This window comes from Eretmochelys imbricata, chromosome 9 (genome assembly GCF_965152235.1).
Source record: "Eretmochelys imbricata isolate rEreImb1 chromosome 9, rEreImb1.hap1, whole genome shotgun sequence".
Lineage (NCBI taxonomy): Eukaryota > Metazoa > Chordata > Testudines > Cheloniidae > Eretmochelys > Eretmochelys imbricata.
This window is the reverse complement of record NC_135580.1, coordinates 81465235-81491655: the sequence shown is the minus strand read 5'-3', so window position 1 is coordinate 81491655 and position 26421 is coordinate 81465235. Positions and strand designations below refer to the sequence as shown.

At 38.5% G+C, this 26421-nt stretch overlaps 1 protein-coding gene across 1 annotated transcript in view; it reads right to left on the bottom strand.

The window, feature by feature from the left end:
- CHIC1 (cysteine rich hydrophobic domain 1) overlaps positions 1 to 25475 on the bottom strand; it is a 29893-nt gene extending 4418 nt beyond the window's left edge. The window contains exons 1-5 of the mRNA XM_077826644.1: positions 25312 to 25475; positions 16210 to 16264; positions 4699 to 4854; positions 1305 to 1361; positions 972 to 1031 (exon numbers count right to left, since the gene is read on the bottom strand). Of these exons, the coding sequence (XP_077682770.1) occupies positions 972 to 1031; positions 1305 to 1361; positions 4699 to 4854; positions 16210 to 16264; positions 25312 to 25475 (492 nt within the window). The remainder of the gene's footprint in view (positions 1 to 971; positions 1032 to 1304; positions 1362 to 4698; positions 4855 to 16209; positions 16265 to 25311) is intronic.
- Between the last annotated feature and the right edge of the window lie 946 nt (positions 25476 to 26421).

Below are 26421 nucleotides of genomic sequence, written 5' to 3'. Positions count from 1 at the left end.
ATGATTGGGCTACAAATTTTTGTAGCCAATCCCTATCTAAATCATGAGCTGTTCATGCACTCCACTGCATGCTAGGCCACTCCATTACAGCTGCAAGTTATCACACATTGCTTACTATCCTTCTACCTCTTTTCTACTAGCTACACCTTTTACATATTTACAATGGTACTGTAAATTATGCTTTGTTCATTGTTTCATTTCCTTGCTAAGACTAGACTTATAGTATGCACCAAAGTTTTTGCCTAAGTGACCGTCCTTGAAGTATAAAAGGTAATTTTTATGCCCAACTGAAGAGGAAAACATAGTCAAACAAGATGAACATCTTGAACTCTGCTTTCTTAGATGGATCCACTATCTTGGTCAAAGCTTTAGGCAAACGCAAACCAACAAAAAATTTGCTGAAGTAGCCAAAAAACTACAAAAATTAAACACTTCTAAGTCTATGCTATACTAGCTACTTGTGAGTTATTTACAGGTACTTTAATAAAGGAGAAAGGGAGAGATTTGTTCAGTGAGTATTCAACAGGTGGAGAGAAACTGAGAATGTGGGTGAGAACTAAGAAGGGGTGCGGGATCTGTAACCTCATTATAACAGATAGGGCTCCTGGGGACGCTAACTGTCAACTATTATTCAACACAAATCTCTTACAGTAGGGCTCTGAGCAGGCAACGTTATGAAGGAGAAACCCTGTTTTCAGATGACAATGTCTAAGTTTTACTACATGCAGCAGCTGCTCTGTTATGTTGCCATCTTTGTGTATTAAAATAGGATTGTTTCATTCTACTAGCCAAGAGTTTCTGTAGTAAGGCATACAAATGGTGAATTTCAAGAGGTTGTGTGCGCGTCTGCTGAAAATGAATTAGTCATGAGGAGACTGAAAGGTAAAGAGCCTGGTAGTTAATGACATTTGAACTATTAAATCACACTGTAGCAATAGATACTAAAAATGTAACAGGAAAAGAATACTCACATATTCCATCATATTGCTAGTTTCACATTTCCTTTTACTCAGCTTCCAGTGCAAACCAAGCTAAGAAAATAATTATTGTGGGATTAAAGGTATACTATTGCATTATTTCTCATCAACAACATAATATAAGCTTCAGCAATATCTAACTGTTTAAGATCTCAAGCATGTCTTTTTACATTTCATACAGTTTAAGGTGTGAGATGAATTTAGTATTTTAGCTCCAGTCCTAAACAAGCTAATAGCATTCCTGTATTCCAATTGTGCAATATTTTATTAATTCTAAATAAAAGTGGGAAAATAAGTGTATAGATTCTAGTCCTTAATATTTCTTACCTTATGATATAGTCTGTTATTTTCCCATTCTAGCAACTTCTGAATTGATCTTCTAGTCTAGGGAAGAAAGTCAACATTATATAAGAAATGGCTCAACGGTCAACCTCATTCTCAAAGGTCTTAAAGTTTATATTTGCAGTTCTCAAGAATCACATGTAAAGTGGTACCGTATGTTTTAGGAAAGGATAACTGAGCAAAGAAAGAATTTCACCTTGGAGAAATCTTGCCTTCCCAAATCCACTTGTCTCAAGTATAGATTAAAGGGGTAGAAGAGTAGGGGTGTCTTATCAGACCTATAGACTATGATTTCTCTCTAGACTCAGAAGCTCCATCATTCCCAGTACCTTTCTCAGCTGCACAATTTTGGAGTCATCTTGGACTCAGCATTTTTGGGTACCCAAGTAGCTAGGTCAGCAAAACTCCATCTTCAATCTCTTACTGGTCAAAAGATTAGAACCATCTGACCTGGTCAGAGTAATCCCTATAGTTGTGACCTCTGGGCTCCAGTATTGCAACTCAGATCTAGGAATGAAGCTACACAGGCTGAAAAAAAGCTCCAGCTGGTACAAAGGTCAGCACCTGTATGCTTAGCGACACAGGACTCTGAATGTATCATCCTGGTGCTCTGCTCTCTGCACTGGCTTCCGAGAATATCAAGTTCAATTCAAGGTCTATGTCCTGAAATTCAAAATCCTCTAAGGGACTGGCCACATGTACCTAACAGATCACCCGTCTTGCAACCAGTTCAGGCATGCCATAATGGTTATGTTCCACAAGAGCAAGGGAACTCTTAACACACTGTGAGAGTCACAAATACAGGAAACAGAATATACATAGGAGCTGGATCTACAATATGGAACTAAAAAATAAGTGACCTTCAAAACAGCCACTTGGAGGGCAAAATGGAAAATTCATTTCTTAAACTAATCAAACTATTTCACCAATAAGGTGAGGGAAGGGGGGGGGGGGAAGACAGCGATCCATAGATTTCAAGGCCACAAAGGTTGTGATCTAGTCTGACCCCTGCATAACACAAACCATAGAATTTCACCCAGTAATTCCTATGTCAAACCCAATAACTGTGGTTGGGCTAGAGCATCTCTTTTAGAAAGACATCCAATCTTGATTTAAAGATTTCAAGTGGGGGAGAATCCACCATTTCCCTTGATAAGTTTTTCTAATTGTTAAACTACTCTCAATTTTTAAATTTGCCCTTTATTTCCAGTTTCAGTTGGTCTAGTTTCAAATTCCAGCCACTGGATCTTGTTATGCCTTTGTCAAATTAGAGAACCTTTCACTATCAGACATCTTATCATGTGAGTATTTGTAGACAGTGATCAGGTCACTTAACCCTGTCTTCAATAAACTAATTAGATTAATCTATAATCCTTCACTGTAAGGCATGTTTTCCTGTCCTCAAATCATGTTTACAGCTCTTCTCTGAATCCTCTCCTCTTTTTCAACATTTTTTTTTTATAGTGTTTACACCTGAATGGAAACAATATTCCAGTTATGGTCTGATCAGTGCGATATTGTCTCCCTACTCCTACTCTCTATATACCTGTTTATACCTTTGAGGATTATATTAACCCTTTTGGCTCCAGCACTGGACTGGAAGCTTGTGTTTATTTGAATGTTTGTCATCATACCTAAATCCTTTTAAGAGTTACTGCTTTCCAGGAGGAAGCTCCCCCTATCCCCCATCCAGATCGCTCTGTAAAAGTGGTACAAGTGTTATTTCTATTTTAAATACTTGGGAAGCACTCAGATACACTGATGAACACTGTATAGGATTAGACAAGGGCTATGTCTACACTACAGAGCATATGCTGGCATTAGGGTGACCAGATGACCTGATTTTATAGGGACAATCCAGTTATTTGGGGCTTTTTCTTATATAGGCTCTTATTACCCCCCACCCCGATTTTTCACACTTGCTGTCTGGTCACCCTAGCTGGCATAGCCCCCCAGCATAGTACGTATGCTGACAGAAGGAGCTGTTCTGCTGGTGTAGGAATGCCATGTTAGCTATGCTGACAGAAACACTATTACGTAAGCATAGCTGTGCCTACACTGGTTTTTTTTGTTGGCATAGCTATGTTGCAAAGGTGTACAGTTTTTTTCACGCCCCCGACTGACATAGCTATGACAGTATACATTTTCAGTGTAGACCAAGCCTAGGTTAGAGTGCTTGGAGATCCTTTCTGGGAACCAGTGAAGGAGGGAAACTGAGGCAGATGCAGCTGTCGTGCTGCATCCTGCATGGAAGGGCACTCAAGGAGAAGCCAACTGTATGACAGCAGCCCAGTGGGTTAAAGAACTATGCTTTTCAATCCTGAAATCAGGGCTGAACCCTTATGAAGTCAAATATTAAATATAGTCTCCTTGTACACCCCAGCAAAGGTTTGTCCTCTATTACAAAAACCACATATTTTGATTCTCTCTACTTAAGAAAGGCCCAAAAATCATAATATAAGGGATGCTGCAGGGAGAACGAGTATGATCTGGAAGAGGGGCATGGGAAAATGCCTGCCTGCATTCTGCTTCTCTCCAAGCAGTTCTATTATTGTTACTTTCATGAACAAATTGAAGGAGCTGCCAAACCACTTCTCTCTGCATGTGGTGCAACCTGTAGGCTTTTTTTGGGTAGAGTTTAGTGCACTTTCCTTTTCACAATTAGCTCACTAGAAAAGAAACAAAACTAGATAATGGGAGAAATGACCCAATCTTTTGACCATCTATAACATTAGCTTCCATTCACAATGATAAATCCTGATATGAAACTAGAAAAGTAACTGATGGATGAAGAAAAGGAGTACTTGTGGCACCTTAGAGACTAACAAATTTATCTGAGCATAAGCTTTTGTGAGCTACAGCTCACTTCATCGGATATATGCGAAAGCTTATGCTCAAATAAATTTGTTAGTCTCTAAGGTGCCAAAAATACTCCTTTTCTTTTTGTGGATACAGACTAACACGGCTGCTACTCTGAAACCTGATGGATGAAGGAATATACTGTTTCTTCCTTTAATAAATTGTACAATGTACACAGGCTTACAAAGAGATTTCAGTCTATTTAGGATGTTCTTTGGCTCATTAACTGCTACTCCGGCACAACTCATTGTTATTAACAAAATTCAACATTGTTTACTTAGTGTGTATATATATTCTATTCCCACATGCATATATATAAACACACACAAAATATTCTGTTACTATTAAAGATTAATAGCTAGCAAACATATCTCACCAGTGAAAGGGAGACTTACAATGGCAAATGGGGATACAGAAAGAAGTTTCAGAATAAATAAAGGCATCGTTACTTAAAGGTTATTAAACATTAGCAACAGTTGTCAATTTTTGGTCACAATGCAACTTTGAAATGTGCACTTACTCTTTTATTAAGACAGATAACAGGCCACAGGCTGCAACCCAGGGTGCAGCAGCAGCACAGACAGCCACAAAGCAGCCATTTTACATTGACAGGGAGATTCTTCCTTAAACACGCATTCACACGGCTGATACTAGTCTTAAATTCTTCTGGAGCAACCTACAACAGAAATGGCAAACTTTAACTGGAAGCCATTGCAGATATGCTTTCTTATTCAATGGTTCCATGGATTACAATATAAGTGACAGAGGTACAGTTATTAGGTGTGAAATAAAGCTGCAGAAATCCTCCAAAAACATTGCTAGTACAGCTAGTGTGAAAGTTCACCTTCCTAAATCAAGTCCATTTACCCGGTGTGTTTGAAATTTTTTTATGTAAAAATGATAATTGCAGTAAGTTAGAAGAGTTTCTTCCCATGTTCTCTTGCAACTGTCAAGTCAACTGTGTTGATAACACAACCATCCCCTGTAACGCAAGATTAGGAAGAGAGCCAAGCAGCACACAAAATTGGTGACATTGACAAAAAATTGGATGAAAAAGACATTTTGGTTTTCATGGAAACAAAAGGTAACTTTGTATGTAAAAAGGTGCCATTTCACACACAAAACAAGTGTTCATCACGGTGTCTAATTTCTCCCCATCACAAAATTGTAACATGCATGTGAAGTTGCACTCTCTTTGGAGCAAAAAGCTGTGCTTGCCAATAGAAATGCAAATATTTTTTCCAGGAACAAATTACTGATTGGTACCATCCCACAGCTCTAATTATGGTATCCTGCTGAGGAGGCGTAACCAAGAAGGGAACAGGTGAGTTATAATAGTTATGCTTTATATAGGAGTATAAAACATGCCTAGGATCAACAGCATGCTGAACAGTGATGTGAAGGTTTGAAGTATTAGCTGTATTCCTTCCTATTTCAACTAATTTTGTTGTTTGCTACGGTGTACAAGTCATACAATGAAGAGTGGCTGGTTCTGAGATAAGTAAAAGTTACAAACATTGGCCAAGATTTTCCAGAGTGACTGGTGGTTCTGGATGCCTCAAATCAGTGGGTGCTTAACCTGAAAGACTTTAAAGGGGCCTGATTTTCAGAGAGTGGATGCTCAGTGCTTTCTGAAAGTTAGGGCTCTTTAAAGTCTAAGTAACACACTCACTAACCAAGGCACCCCAAAATTACTAATCACTCTGGAAAGAGCCTTGGCCAAGGTCTTCATGACTTAAAGTTTACTAAGACAGTGATATACAGTGAAGTAAATTTACCCCCTTTCACGTACAGAAACCCCCACCCCGATTTATAAAACATTCCCCCGTCCAATGAAATGATCTACTACTGCAAGTGTCACAAATAAACTGTGTATTGACAGGTGTTATCTGTGTGAATATCCACCGTCTTTGCTCTGATCAGAGGAATAAAAGCATGAAGTTCTCAGCCTCAAACAGTTACTGTTTAATGTAAGTTCCTGAGATCTGCTCATTGACAACACGTTAGAAGTCCACAACTCTTCTTACAGGAGGCAAACTAGTGCCTTCCAAGAACTCCAGAAAGTTCTTAAGTGTCAGAACCTGAGTGGCACTAAGACCAAATTTCCCCATATGCACTCAACTTCAGCATTGGGCAGAGACCAAGTGATCTTTAGAAAATTAATCATGCCGCAATAAGTTGACTCTTAGAAGCCAAATTTCTAATATGGAAACAACTTCAGGCTCTGCTGACAAAGATTGGCGACCACAATTGCCAGACACAAGCCACTTTGTAGCTTGCAATTTCACTGACTGAGATAATCTCCCCCATTGAACCTGAGGTGCTTTCTATGCTTGTTTTATCAAAGATGTCAGAGCATGAGTTCTGGCAATCTTCTCAATTTAAAGCAGGACTAATACAGCTCACAGATGTAGTGAGACTTTGGCACCAGCACCAATTCTGTAGTCTCCATTTTCACACGAGATATTAATATATCCTGTAGTGGTTTACTATGAGAAGGACTGGGGATCAGGATTTGGCCTGAAAAACTGAAACGCATATATCCATTCAAGAACTCCAGGACCCAGCGACCTGGCGAGAGACCTGACATTCTGCAATGCCTGTGAACATCTTAAAAATTAAAATGGCTTCTAGAGCTTCTGGCAAAACTGCTGTTTCACTGGAAGGGCAGAAGAAGCTGATGGACCAAGATGGATGACTGTTTCTGCAGTGACTAAAAAAATCTCCTGCACCCTTGAGTGATGTGATGAAGAACTGTGCTGGACCCAGAAACCAAATTAAAAAATAAAAAAGGAGCTTCTGTTGCTTCCCAGCCTCAGTGATCTTACTATTAATCTAACTGCAGAATTACAAAGCCAGCCATGATGTGGACTACAGTGGTGATAACCAGGGACCTAGTTGCAGGGTCTGACATGTCAATGTAGACCATCAATGAGTAAATTTTGCAAATTTCTGAACTACTCCAGTGAAGGAGATCTTTCAAAATTAGAACCAATCTTCAGCAAAGTCTCTACCAGACCATGAGGACCAATGCACATTACTGGATATCTGTTTGCCCCTATGCTTTCTGCAATTTTTAGAAGCTGACACGTGCATTTGGGGAATGCCTTAACTCTTAGAGCACTTGGCTGTTCTACTCATAGGCAAATCTTTTTGCATCCAGGTTCAGACCCTGAAGTGCATTCCAAAATCCAATGACTAGATCCTTCTCCAACAGATATGAGGACTTCCTGGGCAAAGACCCAGAAGAACCTTCTGGCATCATGCAGCAATTCTGAGAGACCTCTTGCAGGAGTGCTCTTAAGTGCTGCATGGCTTCCTCCCTGTCAGGGCATGGAGTCCTGAACTACAACCTCTTTTTTGACCTGCAAAGGAAATCTAAACAGAGTCCACACAAACTCTATGAACTTATTACTAGATAAATACTTTATGGACTAAAATATTCAATTAACTCCATTCCCAATGCAAGCAGAGGGTAGGGTTCTGTCCACTTAGGTCAATGGAAGGAGGTAATGACGTATAATTGCATGTGTGTAGAGGAGCTTACACCCCTGATTTCACAAGGTTGTGACAGAGGCATACAAATACTCCCGCAAAGGCTGCTTTGAAATGAGTCCAGCTGCTGAATGGCAGGACCTGTGATCTCATAATGGGATCTGTGGGGGCAAAGTCATGAAGAATATAACATGAACATATTTTAACAGGAACTCTGCTGAACACACATGTACTCACATGTGCTCTTAAATTTGAAACTGAATAAAGAAAAAAGTCTTCTGAAATATATCTGGTTATGATTTAAAGATTAGAACTTTTATGTTTTATATATGCAACTTCAAAAAAGGATACTTTGCAAAACTGGACATAGTAACTGATTAATCTGTTTTTATATTTAAAAAGGAAGCTTTTATTTTTCCATAGTATTGACTATCAAAACATTTTCTTATTACTAGGTTTTAAGATGATGAGATTAAATTCTATAGATATTCTTTTAATGGCAACCACTGGAACAGCTGAGTAAATTCTAGAATAATTACAATCAAAGACATAACTGATTGTCAATTTACTTTAACAGAAATCACTGCTACCATAGCAAGAACTTTTCAGAAGTATACAGTAAATGGATTGTTATATGAGGTTACAAATCTTTGTTTAGCATTAAGGCAAAAATCCCATCTCTTGGAGCCATACCATCCATCCTGCTTGGCGAGAAAGGATTAGGGGATTTGTTTACTGGCCACAGAGAAACCTCAAGAATTGGACTTTACACAGAGCATGAGCAACCCCTACACAACCTCAGCCAAATCTTGCTACATGCCATCCCGCAATTTTTGTACACCAGAAATGCATCAGTTTCACTGCAACCGTTGTTCTTTCACATCTGCAGAGGAGGGGGCAGGAAATGTTGAAGATAGGCAGTAGCAGGATCCTAAGAGCTAAGAACATAGAAAAGACTGCAGGAGTGGGTGCCAAAAAAAAAAAAGCACAACAGCTGTTTCCTGACCATTTGGATCACCGATCATTGAAATCAGTGGTGATTTGGGTTTGCACATAAGCCAGGCTTGCTGCCAGTTAACAAAAAAACATCAATCAGGATGGTACTTTTTGGTAGCATGAATGAATAACTATGAAGTGAAGATTTTAGAAGCGTATTTTTTTGGGGGGGCTAAGGAAACAAGCTTGCATTCTCTGACAAATGGGCTAGTTCAAATACAGTGTATACTTCACAATTTAAAAAACAACAAATTATTCAATTAATTATTTTCATGAGCACAAATGGAACAATTCCAATTGATAGTTGACAACTGAAATATCAAAATTTAAAACACTTTTTTGCACCAGATCTTTCACTGGAATAAAGGAAATTTGTTTATCATCACAGCTATTTGTGGATGGGTTTATGTTAATTTTAAAATTAAGGAACATGGCACACAAAATAATCAACCAAGGGAAGTGGGATCCCACAGGAATCCCCCGGACTTGGGATTTTTTAAAAAGGAAAAAATGGAAAAAGAATAATATATAGTATAAGAAAAAAATCCTACAATAGCAGGAGGGTGGAGTAGAAGATTTAATGGGTTTTCTCCCCATCTTCAACTTTTGTGAGACTTATGAAAAATGGTTATAATTCCATAACAACACTTCATCTGTTCTCTTAATGCAAATTTTGTACTAAAAACAAACAAACCTTGGTAGACTGTTGCACAGCCCAGTAACATACAATCTTTGCAGTTACAGATGCTGGATGCTTATTCCCCAGGCATGTTGGGGTTGCGTATTAATGAGTTTGTAGTGCTAACTTTTAAGGAAATTAACTGAAATTAGTGTCTTAAATTATGGTTCTGTTCAGAAGTGTGACTATACACAAATGGCACCTTTTCATTCAAGAGGAGTTAAGCATTTGTGTTTTCAGAGTCATATATGTTTACTCTAAGTGACAAAAATAAATGACTACTTTTTGCTCCTGCTAGCACTGCGTAGCCAACTTTGCTAAAAGAGTAAGAACTGGATTCTAGTCTCTCTTTTGCACCATGCATAGCTTTGCTCATAATGTTACATCACCTGGCACAAAAACTTATTGAAGGCAATGGAGTTACATAGAAGTCTTTTTACCACAGTTTTGGAAATCAAGCAATGATAAATAGGTCTGTGAATCAGAGATACTTTTCTCCATTAGAAACTCAAGTTTTGGTACTCTATACCAAGGTGATTCACCTTGGGGTAGACAGAAATAATATAATTCTGTTCATGTCAGTTTACAATTAATTTACAGCTCAGCAACCTTTGTCTCAAATTGAAGAACAAATGCTTTTCAGCAGATAAAAACTGAGTTTTAAACCCATCTATTTTATAAGCATTCATACCATGTTCATTTGTACATATAGGTACTGTAGGTGTTTTATGTATTTCATCAAAAATACAGTCCATTATTAATTTCCTGATGTGTAAAATGCTACATCTTTATTGGATTACAAAAGAATTTGATACCAAATGTGCAGTAACTTTTTTAATATTCTGCCAATTTACCAATACAATGCCTTCCAGAACACAAATTCTAAGTGGACCATACCCATTTTGTTGCTACATTGAATCTGTAGCTTCTCTCCATTTGATTCTGAAGCTTTGAGAGATTAATTTAAAAAAAAAAGTGTTGTATTGGAAAGATTTTAGTTAATTGTCAATACATAATTCACAGCATTCTTAAACTCAGCATTTGAATAATTTTGGGTGAAAAAAAAAATCGCTTGGAGGGTTTCTGTCTGGATCTTGAAAAGAAAGAAAGATAAGTATGCTGCTTCTGGCTGTGCAGTCCACATTGTAGAGAAAGATTAGTTCCTTTTAGGCCTTTAAAAAAAAACATAAAAGAGGGGAGATCGTAATATTTTACAACAGGATGCAAGAGAATCTGCAAACAGAGGAAGAGAGCAAGTAAAGCCCAGCAGGTCTGATCTGCCTCCTTCAATCATCGTGATCACAAACCCTATCCATCACATGTCATGTTGGATCACAATACTAAGGGTACATTTTATGGCTTACACTTCCCTGCATTGCACACTAATCTTTGTATAGGACCCCTTATTGTTTTAAGATCAGGGCAGGAAGCTCCACTTTCTTCTTTAAGGTTCACTGGCTCTGTCATTTTCTTGTCACCTGGAGCAGTGTGCTGTTGTGTCATATATCATGAATAGTACTTTTCCAGTTTGGTTTAGCCTTTGTGATAATGAAGGAATCTCCTCTTTCCTAAACCTGTAGGACTATAAGTTATATTGCATACAAGATTACAGACAAGTCTTAGTTTAAATAGCATTTTAAACAAACTATTTAAAATGGACCCTACATATCTAAAAAAATATACATCTAGAATTTGGCCACCAAAACCCATCAAGCTAGATTTAAAATAATGAAGTTATACAATCTGTATTTTAGATATTAGATCCTACTTTTTGTTCAATGCTTAAAAACTGTAAAGAATCAAAAACATGCAATATCGACAGTTTGAAGACCCAGTTCTACCGAGGTAGATGTGTTAAGGTTAATATCGGTTTATCTTGAAAGATGAGAAGCTGACTAGATTAGTAGGCCCAATTTTTGACCCACCTGAAACTTTCCCCCTTTATATCTGTTTTCAGAGTCCATATAACTTCCACTACACATGTGCCCATTTCCCCAAAAAAGAGAGCAATGCTTCAGTGTGCTTTTCAGTTTACTATTTTATGTTCTCTTATTTACTCTACATCTTAGCACTCCAGAACTCTATAATAACCAGTACCTGTAAACAATGGGGGAATATTTCAGTTAAGAAACAGATTAGTGTTGTAATAATAAGAATACATAGCACTTCAATAGCACTTGTCCATAGATCTCAGAAGCACTTCAAAGTTTAAATATTACTATCCTCGTGTTACACAGGGGGAAACTGAGGCTTACACAGGTTAAGCGAATTTCCCCGAGTCACAACTTGAGCCAGTATCATAATTCCAGAGTTAATATTTTTTGGGAGACAGTTCCTAGACAGCATCTTGTTAAAAATTAGACCTTTACTGTTACTTTACAGATTTATCTTTGGGTTTTCCTCCAGTGATATTTATTATAAAAGAAAACACAGCCCACATCCAATGGCTTAACTAATGCATCCAAGCTGCTGGACTGGATATTATGAACTCACAGATCTATTACATTGTTATGCCTGTGTTCTGAATAAAATACTACTTTGTTTTATTGCATTGTGCATTATTCTTAACAAAGAATTCTTATAAATCTTAACAATAGAATGGTTGACTAAAGAAGGGACTATGCTATGTATAACATGGACTTCCAGAGCACAATCATTCTGATGCTTTTTACATTACATTTATTTTTAAAATAAATGGAACAACTGACTGCAAAATTCACCCTTGTGAACTTTGGGTGCCACTGAAAATACATTTATACTGAATTTAAACAGACATGTTTTCGTTTTTTTAAAATAGATCAACAAATGGCCAACTGCCATGTGCATGTTTGCTTCTTGTAATTCACCTGAGCACAAGATTCTTCTTCAAAACCAAAGATGATAGTAACTGGCAGTTAGCAAGAGAAATTATTTGCTTTTTATTCGGGCTATCGATTAATTGCAGTAAACTCACACGATTAATTCAAAAAATTAATCGTGATTAACTGTACTGTTAAACACTAGAATACCAATTGAAATTTATTAAATATTTTTGGATGTTTTTCTAGATTTTCAAATATATTGATTTCAATTACAACACAGAATACAAAGCGTAGAGTGCTCACTTTATTTTTATTACAAATATTTGCACTGTAAAAATGATAAACAAAAGAAATCGTATTTTTCAGTTCACCTCATACAAGTACCATAGTGCAATCTCTTTATCGTGAAAGTGCAACTTACAAATGTAGATTTTTTTTTGTTACACAACTGCATTCAAAAACAAAACAATGTAAAACTTTAGAGCCTACAAGTCCATTCAGTCCTACTTCTTGTTCAGACAATCACAAAGAGAAATAAGTTAGTTTACGTTTACGGGAGATAATGCTATCCGCTTCTTATTTACAATGTTACCTGAAAGTGAGAACAGGCATTTGCATGGCACTTTTGTAGCTGGCATTGTAGGGTATTTACATGCCAGATATGCTAAATATTTGGAAGCTTCTTCATGCTCCTGCCACCATTCCAGAGGACATGCTTCCATGCTGACAACGCTCGTTAAAAAAATAATGCATTAATTAAATTTATGACTGAACTCCTTTGAGGAGAATTGTATGTCTCCTGTTATGTTTTACCTGCATTCTGCCATATATTTCATGTTATAGCAGTCTCAAATGATGACCCAGCACATGTTGTTCATTTTAAGAACACTTTCACTGTAGATTTGACAAAATACCAATGTGAAATTTCTAAAGATAGCTACAGCACTCGATCCAAGTTTGAAGTGCCTTTCAAAATCTGACGGAGACCAAGTATGGAGCATGCTTTCAGAAGTCTTAAAAGCGCAACACTCTGATGCTGAAACTACAAAACCCGAACCACCAAAAAGGAAAATCAACCTTCTGCTGGTGGCCTCTGACTCAGATGATGAAAATGAACATGTGTTGGTCCACACTGCTTTGGATCATTATCTAGCAGAACCCGTCATCAGCATGGATGCATGTCCTCTGGAAAAGTGGCTGAAGCATGAAGGGACATATGAATCTTTACTGTATCTGGCACGTAAATATCTTGTGACGCTGGCTATAGCAGTGCCTTATGAATGCCCGTTCTCACTTTCAGATGACATTGTAAACAAGAAGTGGGCAGCATTATCTTCTGCAAATGTAAACAAACTTGTTTGTCTGAGCAATTGGCTGAACACAAAGTAGGACTGAATGGACCTTCTAGGTTCTGAAGTTTTACATTGTTTTATTTTTGAATGCAGCTATTTTTTGTACATAATTCTACATTTGTAAGTTCAACTTTCATGATAAAGAGATTGCACTACAGTACTTGTATTAGGTGAATGAAAAATACTATTTCTTTTGTTTTTTATAATGCAAATACTTGTAATAAAATATAAATATAAAGTGAACACCATACACTTTGTATTCTGTGTTGTAATTGAAATCAATATATTTGAAAATGTAGAAAACATCCAAAATATTTAAATAAATGGTATTATTATTAACAGTGCGACTATTTGCATGATTAATTGCGATTAATTTTTTTAATCACTTGACAGCCCTACTTTTTATCCCACAGGAGACTATTTGTTTATTTCAACATTTCTATAATTGAGAACAGCTCCTCAAATTGGTGTGGGAAAAAGGTAAAAATACAGATTCTGATTTCTGAAAACAAAAAATGTACAGTAGAACCTCAGAGTTACAAACACCAGTTTTGAACTGACCAGTCAACCACACACCTGAACCAGAAGTACACAATCAGGTAGCAGCAGGAAAAAACAAAACAAAACACAAGACAGTCCTGTGTTAAATGTAAAAAAAAATTACTAAATACTACTAAAAAAATAAAGGTAAAGTTTAATTTTGTTTTGATAAGGTAAGGAAACTTTCTATGCTTGTTTCATTTAAATTAAGATGGTTAAAAGCAGCATTTTTTTCTGCATAGTAAAATTTAAAAGTTGTATTCAGTCAATGTTCAGTTGTAAACTTTTGAAAGAACCACCATAATGTTTTTTACAGAGTTACAAACATTTCAGAGTTACGAACAACCTCCATTCCTGAGGTGTTCGTAACTCTGAGGTTCTACTGTATCCTGCACCCAGTTAGATCAGATATGATGTATTATTTACAAAATCATATGAAAGCCCTCAACAAGTAAGAATGAAAGGAGGATATAAGAAACCAGTCAACTTCTATTTTTTCCCTCTGAACCTAAAGAAGAGAAAAGTCAGTTGACCTGTAATGAAAACTTTTGCTATTGAACCTGGAGAATGCGCATAAAACCAGTTAACGCTGCAAACACCATTAAGAGGAAAATGAGAGAGATGCTGATGTTTCCATTAAAGTTTTATTTAAACTAGCATTTGTTAATTTCAATATTGAATTATGCTTTAACAATTATTCATGAAATTTTCCGTACTTGTAGCTTCATTTATAGAAAAATATGCTTATTTGAAACATCTATTGAATTTTCACATTCTTTTCAAATCAAGTTTAGTTTGTTGCCTTACATCAAGGAATTATTCTGAAAGTTTAACTCAAGACCCAGGAGAATACACCAACATGTAACGTGGCAAAAACCCCTTTAGTGAAACGGGGTCTGGTTCAAAACCCAAGGAAGTCAACAAGATCCTTTCCCTACTTCAGTGAAATCTGGATTAGGCCCAGATTTACCAGGTTGCCTTCTGACACCTTGAAAATCCAAATGGCAACCGGCTTTTCCACCATTTAATTCAACTGCTGTCAAATAATATGTAGGACAGAGACTCAGTATTTTCATAATCATCATGTTCCAGGAGGAGAAATAGGTGGATTTGTCAGAACCAGACAGACAATGCCATCCAAATGCATTTATGTACAATGTTAATATGACTCAATAGTGAGTGCAAAGTCAGTAGCAGACCTTAGCTACATGCTTTGTCATTAGGGAGAGTAACAAGAGCTGAACCTTCCGTCCCCATATTCTGAAAGGGAATAGTACAGTATGGGATGAAACAAAGGGAAAAGTTAGAGTAATGTAACTGAATTTAAAGGTATGAAAGACATGAGAAAAGTCATAAAGTCAGAACAAATCCGAAACAGAGGTAATGTATGAACAAGAAAAGGTTTTAAAGCAAGAACCAAGAATCTGCTCATAACATTTCATTAATAGATGACTATCAATTTAAAAAGGGGATTTCTGCGAACCTCTGTCAGTCGAGATACAGAATACTATGAAAAGTGGGAGAATTTCCTCCAAAAACGTGGTGAGGCGACTGTACTTTTTCTTCTGCAAAAGATCATCTCTACAAATGACCAAATAACTATAGATCTACTTAGCAAAAGGATCAAACTTTTTTTCATTTACAGGCTTACACTGGAGACCAGACTGTCTATGGAGAAATGGAATTCCGCCCCCCACCCCCACCCCAAAAAAGCGTTAAAAGTGAATTCAGTGCTTGAGAGAGAAACCAGACTGAAAGGCACTGAAGTCCTTTATTTAATCCACACAACTGGTAGCACAGGATCCATAAACCCAGGGTGTGCCATTGTCATGTTTTGAAGAGACTGCCTATAGAGGAGTGTAGATACTGTAGGTGACGTCAGACCCCCTTGGTCCTTCTTTGCTCAGACTGGCAATGACTGCAACTGTGGTGAGTAGTTTTTATGATGTGGACATGTGCACTAGGAACTGGGCAGCGACTGCCAAATTGGTTCATGTAGGACAGAGTGGCAGACAGTAACAACCTCCTGTCAGTACTGACCTGGAAGGGATTTGGCTTAGACTTATTCTACTTGAATTCAAGAATAATGCTTCTAGACATTTCTAATGCACAAACTATTAGATGAACTGTCTTTTGAATTCAAAATTTCAATGCAAACTCAGACTCACTTTTCCTGTCAGGACAGAGGGAAATTCTGTGTCAAACTTGTTGCTCAAGCCAAACCTGGAAGACAAAAGAGACAACAAAATATATTCCATCCAACTTATTTGTTTCCCTTTTAAAAATATGTTATGCAACACTTGATTTGGTGTTTAAGGAAAAAAAGAATGAGAGTAGAATGTTTTCCCATATTTTTGTTTGTACTATTAACATATTATGCAAGATTTCATGAATTTAAAAAGTGTTTTTACAACTAAAATGCTTTTACAGAAAAAAAATTGTGACTAGAAATGTAGCTTGTCGCCTTCTTGAAGCAAGTAATTTTTAAACAGATAGCCAGACAAAGAATTCTCAGAAAATAGCAGTAATCCAAATTTAAATCTGAGATTCTTAAAAAAAATACTATTTATGTTAGACTCCAATTCCAATTTGAAGAGGTCCAATTAATCATTTTATACAAGTTATTAGTTTGTGCCTGTTCATGTCACTAATTCACATATAGCAGATATATCTAGCAATAAATAAATAATAAAAACTAGTTTGTCTTCCCTATACAAAACCAGTAGCCTAATATTTAAGAATAGTTATATTAAGTTGAAGCAAATTCACACATGCAATACCTATGAAAACTCATGCATACCATAGATTTTAAGAAATATGAATTTTAAGCAAAATAAATTTTACATTCATCAACAAGAGTGGCTGGATATCTATCAGCAAAGTATTCATGTAAAGTTTAAACATTGCTCAACAATAGGCAGTGAAACCTAAAGGGAGCCAGGTATCTTGCAGAGCTTAGTAGCTCTGCAAGGGAATTGGAGATAGGAGTAGCTCCTGATCCTACACAAACTGAAAATTTTAATCAGTTTAGTAAGTAAATTGGCTTGTAGAGTGCCAGGTTCTTGCTTAAACATGTCACTTGGTGAGGTGTAAGCTGCTTTCTTTTTACAAGTATAAAGCTAAGAAGTTAAATAGGTTCAGAGGCTAATCCTGCCACTCAGCAAGCACCCTGTGGCTTTGTTATGATTGCTGGGTTCTTCTCCTGTGAAGCTCTATCCTTCACAGTTCTACAGGGCACTGAAATATACAGGTAGCCCATGGCCTCACTGAGCTACAAACTTTTATACTTGAAGAAACAAAGCTGTTTACTGTGCACTGAGTTTAGTGCTTCACTACAAACCCTGCTAAATTATCTTATCTGGTTACTTTCAACCCTTTCCTTTTAATCATAATATTCCTTTGATGCATTTTGTAGTTATATTTCTTGTAGCAATCTTTAAGTTTTTTTGGGGGAGTGGGAGAATATGCATAACAAGCCTCCAAAAACAAAGATTAAGATAAATCACAAGTTCTCTCCCCTCAAAGTTACGTCACTCATCTATGCAAATGCCAATATTGCTGACCACCACACATGTCCACTACCATTCTGCATACCATAATACCACAGACACTCAAACCTGACAGTTTAACACAGTGATACTCAGAGTGAGGCCTGTGAGCTGCAAGTGGCTCTTTAGTGTGTCTCTTGTGACCCTTTGCAGTACATTATTAAAACACTGTGTGATTTAATTATTAACCAATTTAAGTTAACAACCAGTCAGGATGCTTTTACTATGTTATTAACCAATTAAGTTAGGCTGTGAGAATTATTTATAATTCACATTACTCTTGGGTAATGTTGATCACTAATTTGGCTCCTGAACCACTCAGGTCTTAGTATCACTGATTCAACTCATGAAATCAGCAATGTAGATTAGTGCATAATTAACTCTAAAAAAAAGTGAAGCATAACAAAGAAAACTGGTGCAGTCTCAGAAAAACTCTATAACTAAGCTCATTACAATGTTTGTGAACAGTACTAGTGAAGTCTTATAAAGCATTCCAATAGCTAATTTAATAGTCAGAGACATGGTGCTAGTAGTCTATTAAAAGCAGTACCTGCATAAAATATGCAATAAAAAAAATTAGATATACATAAAAGTATACCTGAGGTTGCACCTCAAATGCACACCTGATGCTATGCTTAAATAAAACTAGGTGGTCATTTAGTTTCATTTAAGGGGTGTCAATAAGACATTCAAATGCAAACTTAAATTCTAGAAGTCAGCTGGTTAAGCAGCTGAAGTGTCGTGTGGTTACTCCATAAGTCTGCTCAATGGTCCAACTTTTACAGAAGTGTTTTTGTCCTTTTTGTCTTTCTTCCTCAAGTATCTGCGCTTTTTTATTTCTTATATAGTATAAACATTAGCGTACCACTTCTCATTAAGTGTATTAATAGTTCTTACGCACAGAAATAGAAACCCAAGACTACAGTTTGTAAAAGACAAATTTCAGAATCATGGTGCTAAAGAAACATTATAAATCTAGTAACAGAAAGCAGAAGTACTACAAGTCAAAAGCAGAAATTTCTCATTAATATTTATAAAGAGTTAATTTCAATTAATCTTCACTGTAAACGCTAATTCTTAAATTAAACTCATGTTTGTTTTGGATTACCTTTAAGCATTTAGGCAAACACAAAGGTTACTAAACTTTATCATGTTTCCACTTTCGGCAAATGTAATTTGACATGCCAGAATCCATTTTCAGTGTGTCTTCTTATTTAATACTACAAAAACTACAAGAATAGTAAGATAGTCTTTATTTAATCTTAAGGAAAAAAATTAGGTGTACAAATATATTGCATAACCATTGGCAACTAAAAAAAGTCTGTTCTTGAACATCTACTATGAGATTTCCCAACTATTAGCAATGATGGGATCTACTCAGTTTACAAAATCTGAGCAATAAAATAAGACAATATAATTGTATTTAGATACCCCATTTTGAAAATTGAGGCACTTGATATAATTCTGGAGATAATCACTGATTTATGCCCCTTTAAAATTCCTTCAGCACAAACAACCCCACCAATGGGGAAAAATAGATTAGTACTTTTCAATTACATTTGGTAAGAATGACAAATGCTTTTCTAAAAGAGTACCACATATTTTACTGAGTGGACTTTGAAGGCATAATTGTAGCACACCTTCAATCACCACTACTGTATCAGTCCCAAAAACATTCCCCCCAATTTCAAATAAAAATTTTAATGTATAACACACCAAAGAAAGCTCAACTGTTTACAACCAGATTCTCTTAGTCATTTTTACAGATGAGATGTCTGAGACCTTGTCTACTTTGGGAAGAAAACTATGCTAAATACAAGTAAGTTTAGACAGCAGTTGCTTGCAGGGTTCTAGCATACTTTTACTGCTGTGTGCCTAGAGGTTCCCTCTAAGAACCATGCTTCCTGTTCTAAAATGTAGCTCTCAGATAACCAAAATCCCCACTCACAGCAGCCAGGGAAGCCATTCAACAAGCCTACTAGCAACAATAATTTCTGAGCCCTGAATTCAGATCCACAGATTGCAAGGCCAGAAGAGACCACTGTGTTCATCTAGTCTGACCTATTCTATAATAGAGGCCATGGAATTTCCCCAAATGAAATTCCTAGAGCAGTTTTAGAAAAACATCCAATCTTGATTTAAAAATGGTCAGTGATGGAAAATCCACCATGACCCTTAGCAAATTATTCCAATGGTTAATTACTCTCAGTATCAAAAATGTATGGCTTATTTCAAGTCTGAATTTGACTAGCTTCAACTTCCAGTCATTGGATTATGCACCTTTCTCTGATAGTCTGAAGAGTTTATTATTAAATATTTGTTTCCCGTTTAGATACTTACAAACTGTAATCTAGTCACCCCTTAATACTCTCTTTGTTAAGTGGTTTGCGGTCTCTGAGTCCACCACTAGAAGGCAGGCTTTCTAGGACCTACGTGTGAATTATAACATAGAATCATAGAAACGTCAGGCTGGAAGGGACCTCAAAAAGTCATCCAGTCCATCCCCTTGCCCTAAGGCAGGACCAAATAAACCTAGACCATCCCCTCACATGTTTGTCCAACCTGTTCTTAAAAACTTCCAATGACAGGGGTTTCCACAACGTCCCTTGGCAGCCTATTCCAGAGCTTAAATACACTTATAGTTAGAAAGTTCTTCCTCATATCTACCCTAAACTCCCTTGCTGCAGATTAAGCACGTTACTTCTTGTCCTACCTTCAGTGGAGGTAGAGAAAACCTGATCACTGTCTCTTCATAACAGTCCTGAACATATTTGAATACTGTTATCAGGTTTCCCCTTAGTCTTCTTTTTACATGACTAAACATGCCCAGTTTTTTTAATCTTTCCTCAATAGGTCAGGTTTTCTAAACCTTTTATCCAGTTTGTTGTGGTGCTCTGGACCCTCTCCAATTTGTCCCCATCTTCCTTAAAGTGTGGCACCCAGAACTGGACACAGGACTCCAGCTGAGGCCTTACCAGTGACAAGAAGATGGGACAATTACCTCTGGTGTCTTAATTATGAAAATCCTGTTAATACACCCCAGAATGATATTAGTCTTCTCTGCAATTGCATCACATTGACTCATATTCAATTTGTGATACTACTATAACCCCAAATGCTTTTCAACAGTACCACCACCTAGCCAGTTATTCCCCATTTTATAGTTGTGAATTTGATTTTTCCTTCCTAAGTGAAGTACTTGGCATTTGTCTTTATTGAATTTCTTCTTGATTTCAGACCAACTCTCTAATTTGTCAAGGTCAGTTTGAATTCTAATCCTATCCTCCAAAATGCCTGCAACCCCTCCCAGCTTGGTGCCACCCACAAATTTTACAGGCAGACTCACCACTCCACTGTCCAAGTCATTAACGAAAATATTGACTAATACTAGACCCCAGACTGAACCCTACAGAGCCCCCTAGATACACCCTCCCAATTTGACAGCAAACCACTGATATTTTATAACTGCTCTCTGAATATGGTCTTTCAACTAGTTGTGTACTCACCTTACAGTAATTGCATCTAAACCACATTTCCCTAGTTTGCTTATGAGTGTGTGTGACTACGTCACTTGTGTGGGACTACGTCAAAAACCTGTACATAGACAAGCTTGGTAGAATTTGATTTTTTTAAATAATTTTACAGATAATAGTGTTTATTTTTAATAGTGTTTATTTTAATCATTTTTTCAATTTTTATGGATTTAAATCTTCACAGTTGTACATGTCAAAATATACAATGTAAATATCCTTAAATCAAATCCTTAAGTTCTCAAGCAACATTTTGCTTATTTTGCCTGTCTGATAATCAAAATTTCAATCATGGAAATATTTTTTATTGGTTTGTGTATGTACAGTGAAATTGATGTTCACTGATATTTACCGGTAAAAAATCTAATTCTTCCAAGCCTCAGTATAGATGGGCATATGTCATAAGAAGGCTGAGTACTTGTCCAAGTTCACAAAATGAGTTGATCATCCCAGAGGAGGAAGAACTGAAACACAACAATAAGTGAAGAGGCTGTCAGCTTCAAGAGATGGAGTCTTGAGTAAGGAGCAAACCATAAACTAGTTAAGAGAGGCCTGTGCAAGGAGACTGGTAATCAACTGTATTAGTGGCTCTAGCACTTCCTCATTGGCTTTCTCCAGTCACAGCAGACACAGATCATAGTTATCCCCTACCAACTCTAAAAATAGCAAGTGAAGCAAAGTAGTTTTTGCCAGATGAAACTAAGTATTTGTCCTACAAGTCATTTAAATGAAAATTTTAGTAGGTGGCCACTAACTCTGTGTTGTTCTGTAGGTGTGCAACTTGACACACATGGGGTCTGATATGCAAAATTAATGAGCATTCACAACTGCTACTGAAATCAGTGGGAGCTGTGGATGCTTAACATCTCTGATAGAAAGGTATTAGCATAGATTTGGTAGACAGGAGATCCTGAATTCTAATTCTGCCTCTGCCACTGATTCAATGTGTGGCCTCAGATAAGTTTTCACCATCTGTAAAATGGGGAGAATTCTATGAATCTTGCTGACAGATGTGGAGATAGATTCTGCAGCGATGAGTGGTCCAGTAAAGGCCATGAGGGAATAGTTAATTTTGTATTTGGTATAGGGTTTCAATGGTATGCAGTAAACAAGGTAAAGATCACACATTGAATGCTGAGGATAAAAAGATACCGAACAGCTGCCCCATTCCCTGATCACCATCCATCCTGTACACTATATTCAGGGGTCTTGTGGAAAAACTAGTATACGATGCCATTGAAGATCATACCATAATGCATATGCAAAAGGGGCAGAATTAAGGTAGCATAGGCATTTCCTATCTTTTAAAACTGAAAGTGTTAGGCAACCTAAACATACAGATTGCAACTAGCACCCACTATAATATCAGCTGAAGAACATGATGTCTATCTAGCCCTTAAAATGCACAGGCAAAAGGTTAGCAGAAGAATCAGTACAAATAGCAAAAAAACTTGATAAAAAAAGGCCTTGGTGGAATCCGGAGATCCATATTTAGTATTGTAGCATATTGCAGGCCACCTTAAAGTGCTTCACTAGGATCACCATGGTGCTAAAGTTTTATGCCCAATATTTAACAAGTTTCTTGAGCCTATTAACCCTCAAGTAATTACATTCAGGGAAACTGGACCTGAAGGTTAGATGGGAATAAGAACAATTATTTTCTGCCCATTGCAAGTGGTAGATAATGCCAAGATTCCAAAGTGGCTGGCAACCCGTCAAGATACGTTATATCATTTGTACCAGGATCATACATAATAACCATCCATGAGGGGCAGTTCTAAAGGAAGAACAGAAGACATCAAAATAAAACCCAAGGAGTAGAATGAGTCTCTGTGTCTCCCTATGATTTTTTACTGACTAGGTGAGCTTGTATTACTTCTGTCAGAACAGGAATGCTATTAGGAGCATTCTAGGCATCTTCAAGAGACAAACAAGCCTCCTGGTGACCTATCCAACAGGCCACTTCTGAAAGGTATTGTTTCCAACAGAAGAAGTGGCTTTAAGATCACAAAGTGACTAAAGTTCAGAGATAGCATGTACTGACAGAGTCCATTAAGAGGCACAATAGTTCTCATTTGCCAGGGGGGTCAGCATCACCTACTCTGACCTTCTAGAGGCTATTTGAGTTTTATTAATTGACTGTGCTTATTAACCGGTTGTATTAGTTTGAGGTGACTTAAGATGTAAGAGTGACCTGTATCACATGACTGGGACTAGGAAATAAAGACCACTATACCAGCACTTCTATTTGTCATACCTTTCTTATTCAAAGAGGTTGGGAGAGAGGATGAGAATACCAATAATAAGATCATGCAGTTATACAGGCGGTGAGCTGTAGCTCACGAAAGCTCATGCTCAAATAAATTGGTTAGTCTCTAAGGTGCCACAAGTACTCCTTTTCTTTTTGCGAATACAGACTAACACGGCTGTTACTCTGAAACTTGATAATAATGAATCATTTAACATATTGCTTTCTTTTACCCCTGATTTAGACATCACTAGTTGGCAGATTTCTTGTAGGTATCACACTAGAGCTGGGTTGTGAGAAGGGAACTGAATGAGAAGCAGATCTAAGGATCAGTGAAGGCACTGATGCAATACAGGCATTAGGGAAGAGAGCACAAAGACAGTTGTGGGAGAAGTAAACAAATGTGTGATTGAGGCTAATTTTTATCTAAAACATGCTTTAAATACTAACTGCATAATTAGTAAGACATGTGCCTACCATTCCAATCACTTTGCTGCTGTGTTACATCCCTTTTATCGCCACCCTTTGTCCTTTTTAGGCTGTATGCTATTTGGGGCAGGAACTTTGTATTTTTGTGTTTTGAAAGCTCCCAGTACACCACAAAAATATAAATAAAAGAATGCCTTGGAGAATGATGTCATCATAGAGGGGATCTCCATCAGCACAAGCAGAAATTCTGTGGTGCCATGGGACAACCTGTACATAAATATTAGCTCAAACCAAACCAGATTTGGGGATTTACAGATAGACACAGTATCAAACAGGGCTTTGGAGCTGTGCTCTGTATTGCTCCAGCTCCAGGCAAAAACCTGCTGCTCCGCAGACTCTGCTCCGAAGCCCTGGTATCAAATCTAGTTTTGGTTCTATCAGGATGCAAGATCCTCTTATTTCCCATGCCTTTGATTCAAACCATTAGATCACACCACAGAGAGAAATACATTGTCTTTTAACAGTTCGAACGCAAGCACAAGATGAAATATGGTTTATGGAGTTCTACAATACACAAATGTGAAATACTAATAATTCTTCATCCCAATTAGTGTGTAAAATAAATTATAATTTGTACACAGCCTTATGTTCAATTTCTTCACTGGCAAGAAGTGGCCTATTTTTAAACAGTTGACATAACAGTGGGTTATGCTGCTTGATCATTCTATGTATTATGATACTATAAAATACTGGCAAAATTCCTGGATTTATTTAATTTTGCTTCAGATCTTCTAATTATAAAACTTCTGAACTGCCCATGCTAAAAATAGTAAAAATCAAACTCAGTAATTCAAATTTTTAAAATGTACAATACAACATAGCCATATGTCCCCTCTCTGCAGTACAGTGTGGGGACCCAATGGCTGAGTTGAGCCCAAGAAGGAATATAGTAAAATTGTGGGGCTAGACACTTAAATCATCCATTGATTCTGTTGTCTTGTAGTCTTTAAAAGTTAACCCAGGCAGGAAATATTTTCCATCTCGAGCAATGAAACTAAGGTATTAAGTGCTGGTTAGCTATTTTTTCTGCAGACAATAGATAAGTGAATTTCACGTGTCCAGACAGGGTTTTTGGTTGGCCCAAGTTGCTGGAAAATAGGATATTTCCCAGCCTAAGGCAAAGCATACAAAAAAGAAATAAAGCTGTAAGGCAGCCAGGCCATAGTCACAAAGCCCTTAGGCAGGGAGCTACTTTTGTGGCATTATTCGTGGTACTGTTGACAGAGCAGCCTGAAGCCAAGAACTCTTCCTGATCACCTCCACCCACAGCGGCAGCGGCAGCAGCATCCTCACCAGCACCGATCCGACGGCCCAGCAAGGCAGCCAGCAAGGACTCTGAGCGGTGCAGCTCCCCTCCCCCCGTCGCGGGGGTTCCTGCCCACGCTCCCTCAGGCCCCCCTCCACCTGCCCCCCGCCCCTCACTCGCCCCCGCCCCCATAAGCCCCTACGCCTTACACGGTGATGTGCCCGGCGCCCCGTACCGCCACAGGGTCTGGCGCATCTCGGGGCCGGGGCAGCTCCTGGCTCCTCACCACCGGCTCGGACTCCTCCTCCTCCTCCTCCTCCTCCAGCTCATAGATAGTGTCGAAGTCTGCCATATTGGGGAGCAGTACGCTCATCTCCCCCCGCCCCCACCGAAACGCCCAGTGCGCGTGCGCACTGACCCGAGGGGGGGCGGGGCTCGAGCCTCTCGTGGAGGGTGATAGGGAAGGCGTGGCGGGCGCATGCGCGTCCGGATCGGCTAGTTCCTAGTCCTGAGTCCCTCTGTCTCCCCCGTTTCTCAGCAAAGCAGGGTGGGGGCAGCCGCCGCCGCCGCCGCCCAGGGCCCTGTCAGGTCATGGCAGCCAAGGTCCCGCCGCCTGTGTGTGAAGGGGAGGGGGCTGCCCGCCGTGGCCAAGGTGAGGGCGGCTGTGGGGTGCGAGATCCCGGCTCCCTCGGACAGGCGGGCGCACAGCAGCCCCGCGAGAGCCCCGGCCGCTGCCAGGCGGGCTCAGCCGTCGCCCGCTGCTTCAGAAAGCAGCGAGCCCTCCGGGCCTCTGGCGGGGAGCCCCGTGCCCTGGGGCAGCGGCGCAGCGCGGCACCCCGCGGTTCTGAGCGGCTGCCCGGGGCTGGCAGCATCCAGCAGCGGCAGCTCCTTGGGCAAGGAAGTGCCACCGGCGCTTAGAAACTCCTCCTGCCCTGCCAGGTGTGTGTGCCCCTTGCCGTACCAGTGACAGCTAGCGCTCGTGTAGGCTTTACAAAGGAGACCGTTATCAGCAGCCCTGTTTTAAGAGGGGGGGGGGAAACTGAGGCACGGAGAGGCGAAATGACTTGCCCACGGTCACCCAGCTCCAGCTGGCTGGTAGTAGAGCTAGAAATGAAACCCAGGTCAACTGAGTTCTGGTTCATTAGGTCACACTGCCTGTGTTCCTGCATGTTTTTGTAAGCATTTCAGTGCATGTCACCTCAAGGACTTTCTACAGCACGAAAGCATAGCAATCATGAGTCAATGCACTATTTCTTAAGGTCCTGGATGAATAATATTAACTTTGAACAGATAACTGGCACCTCCGTGCCAAGGATCCA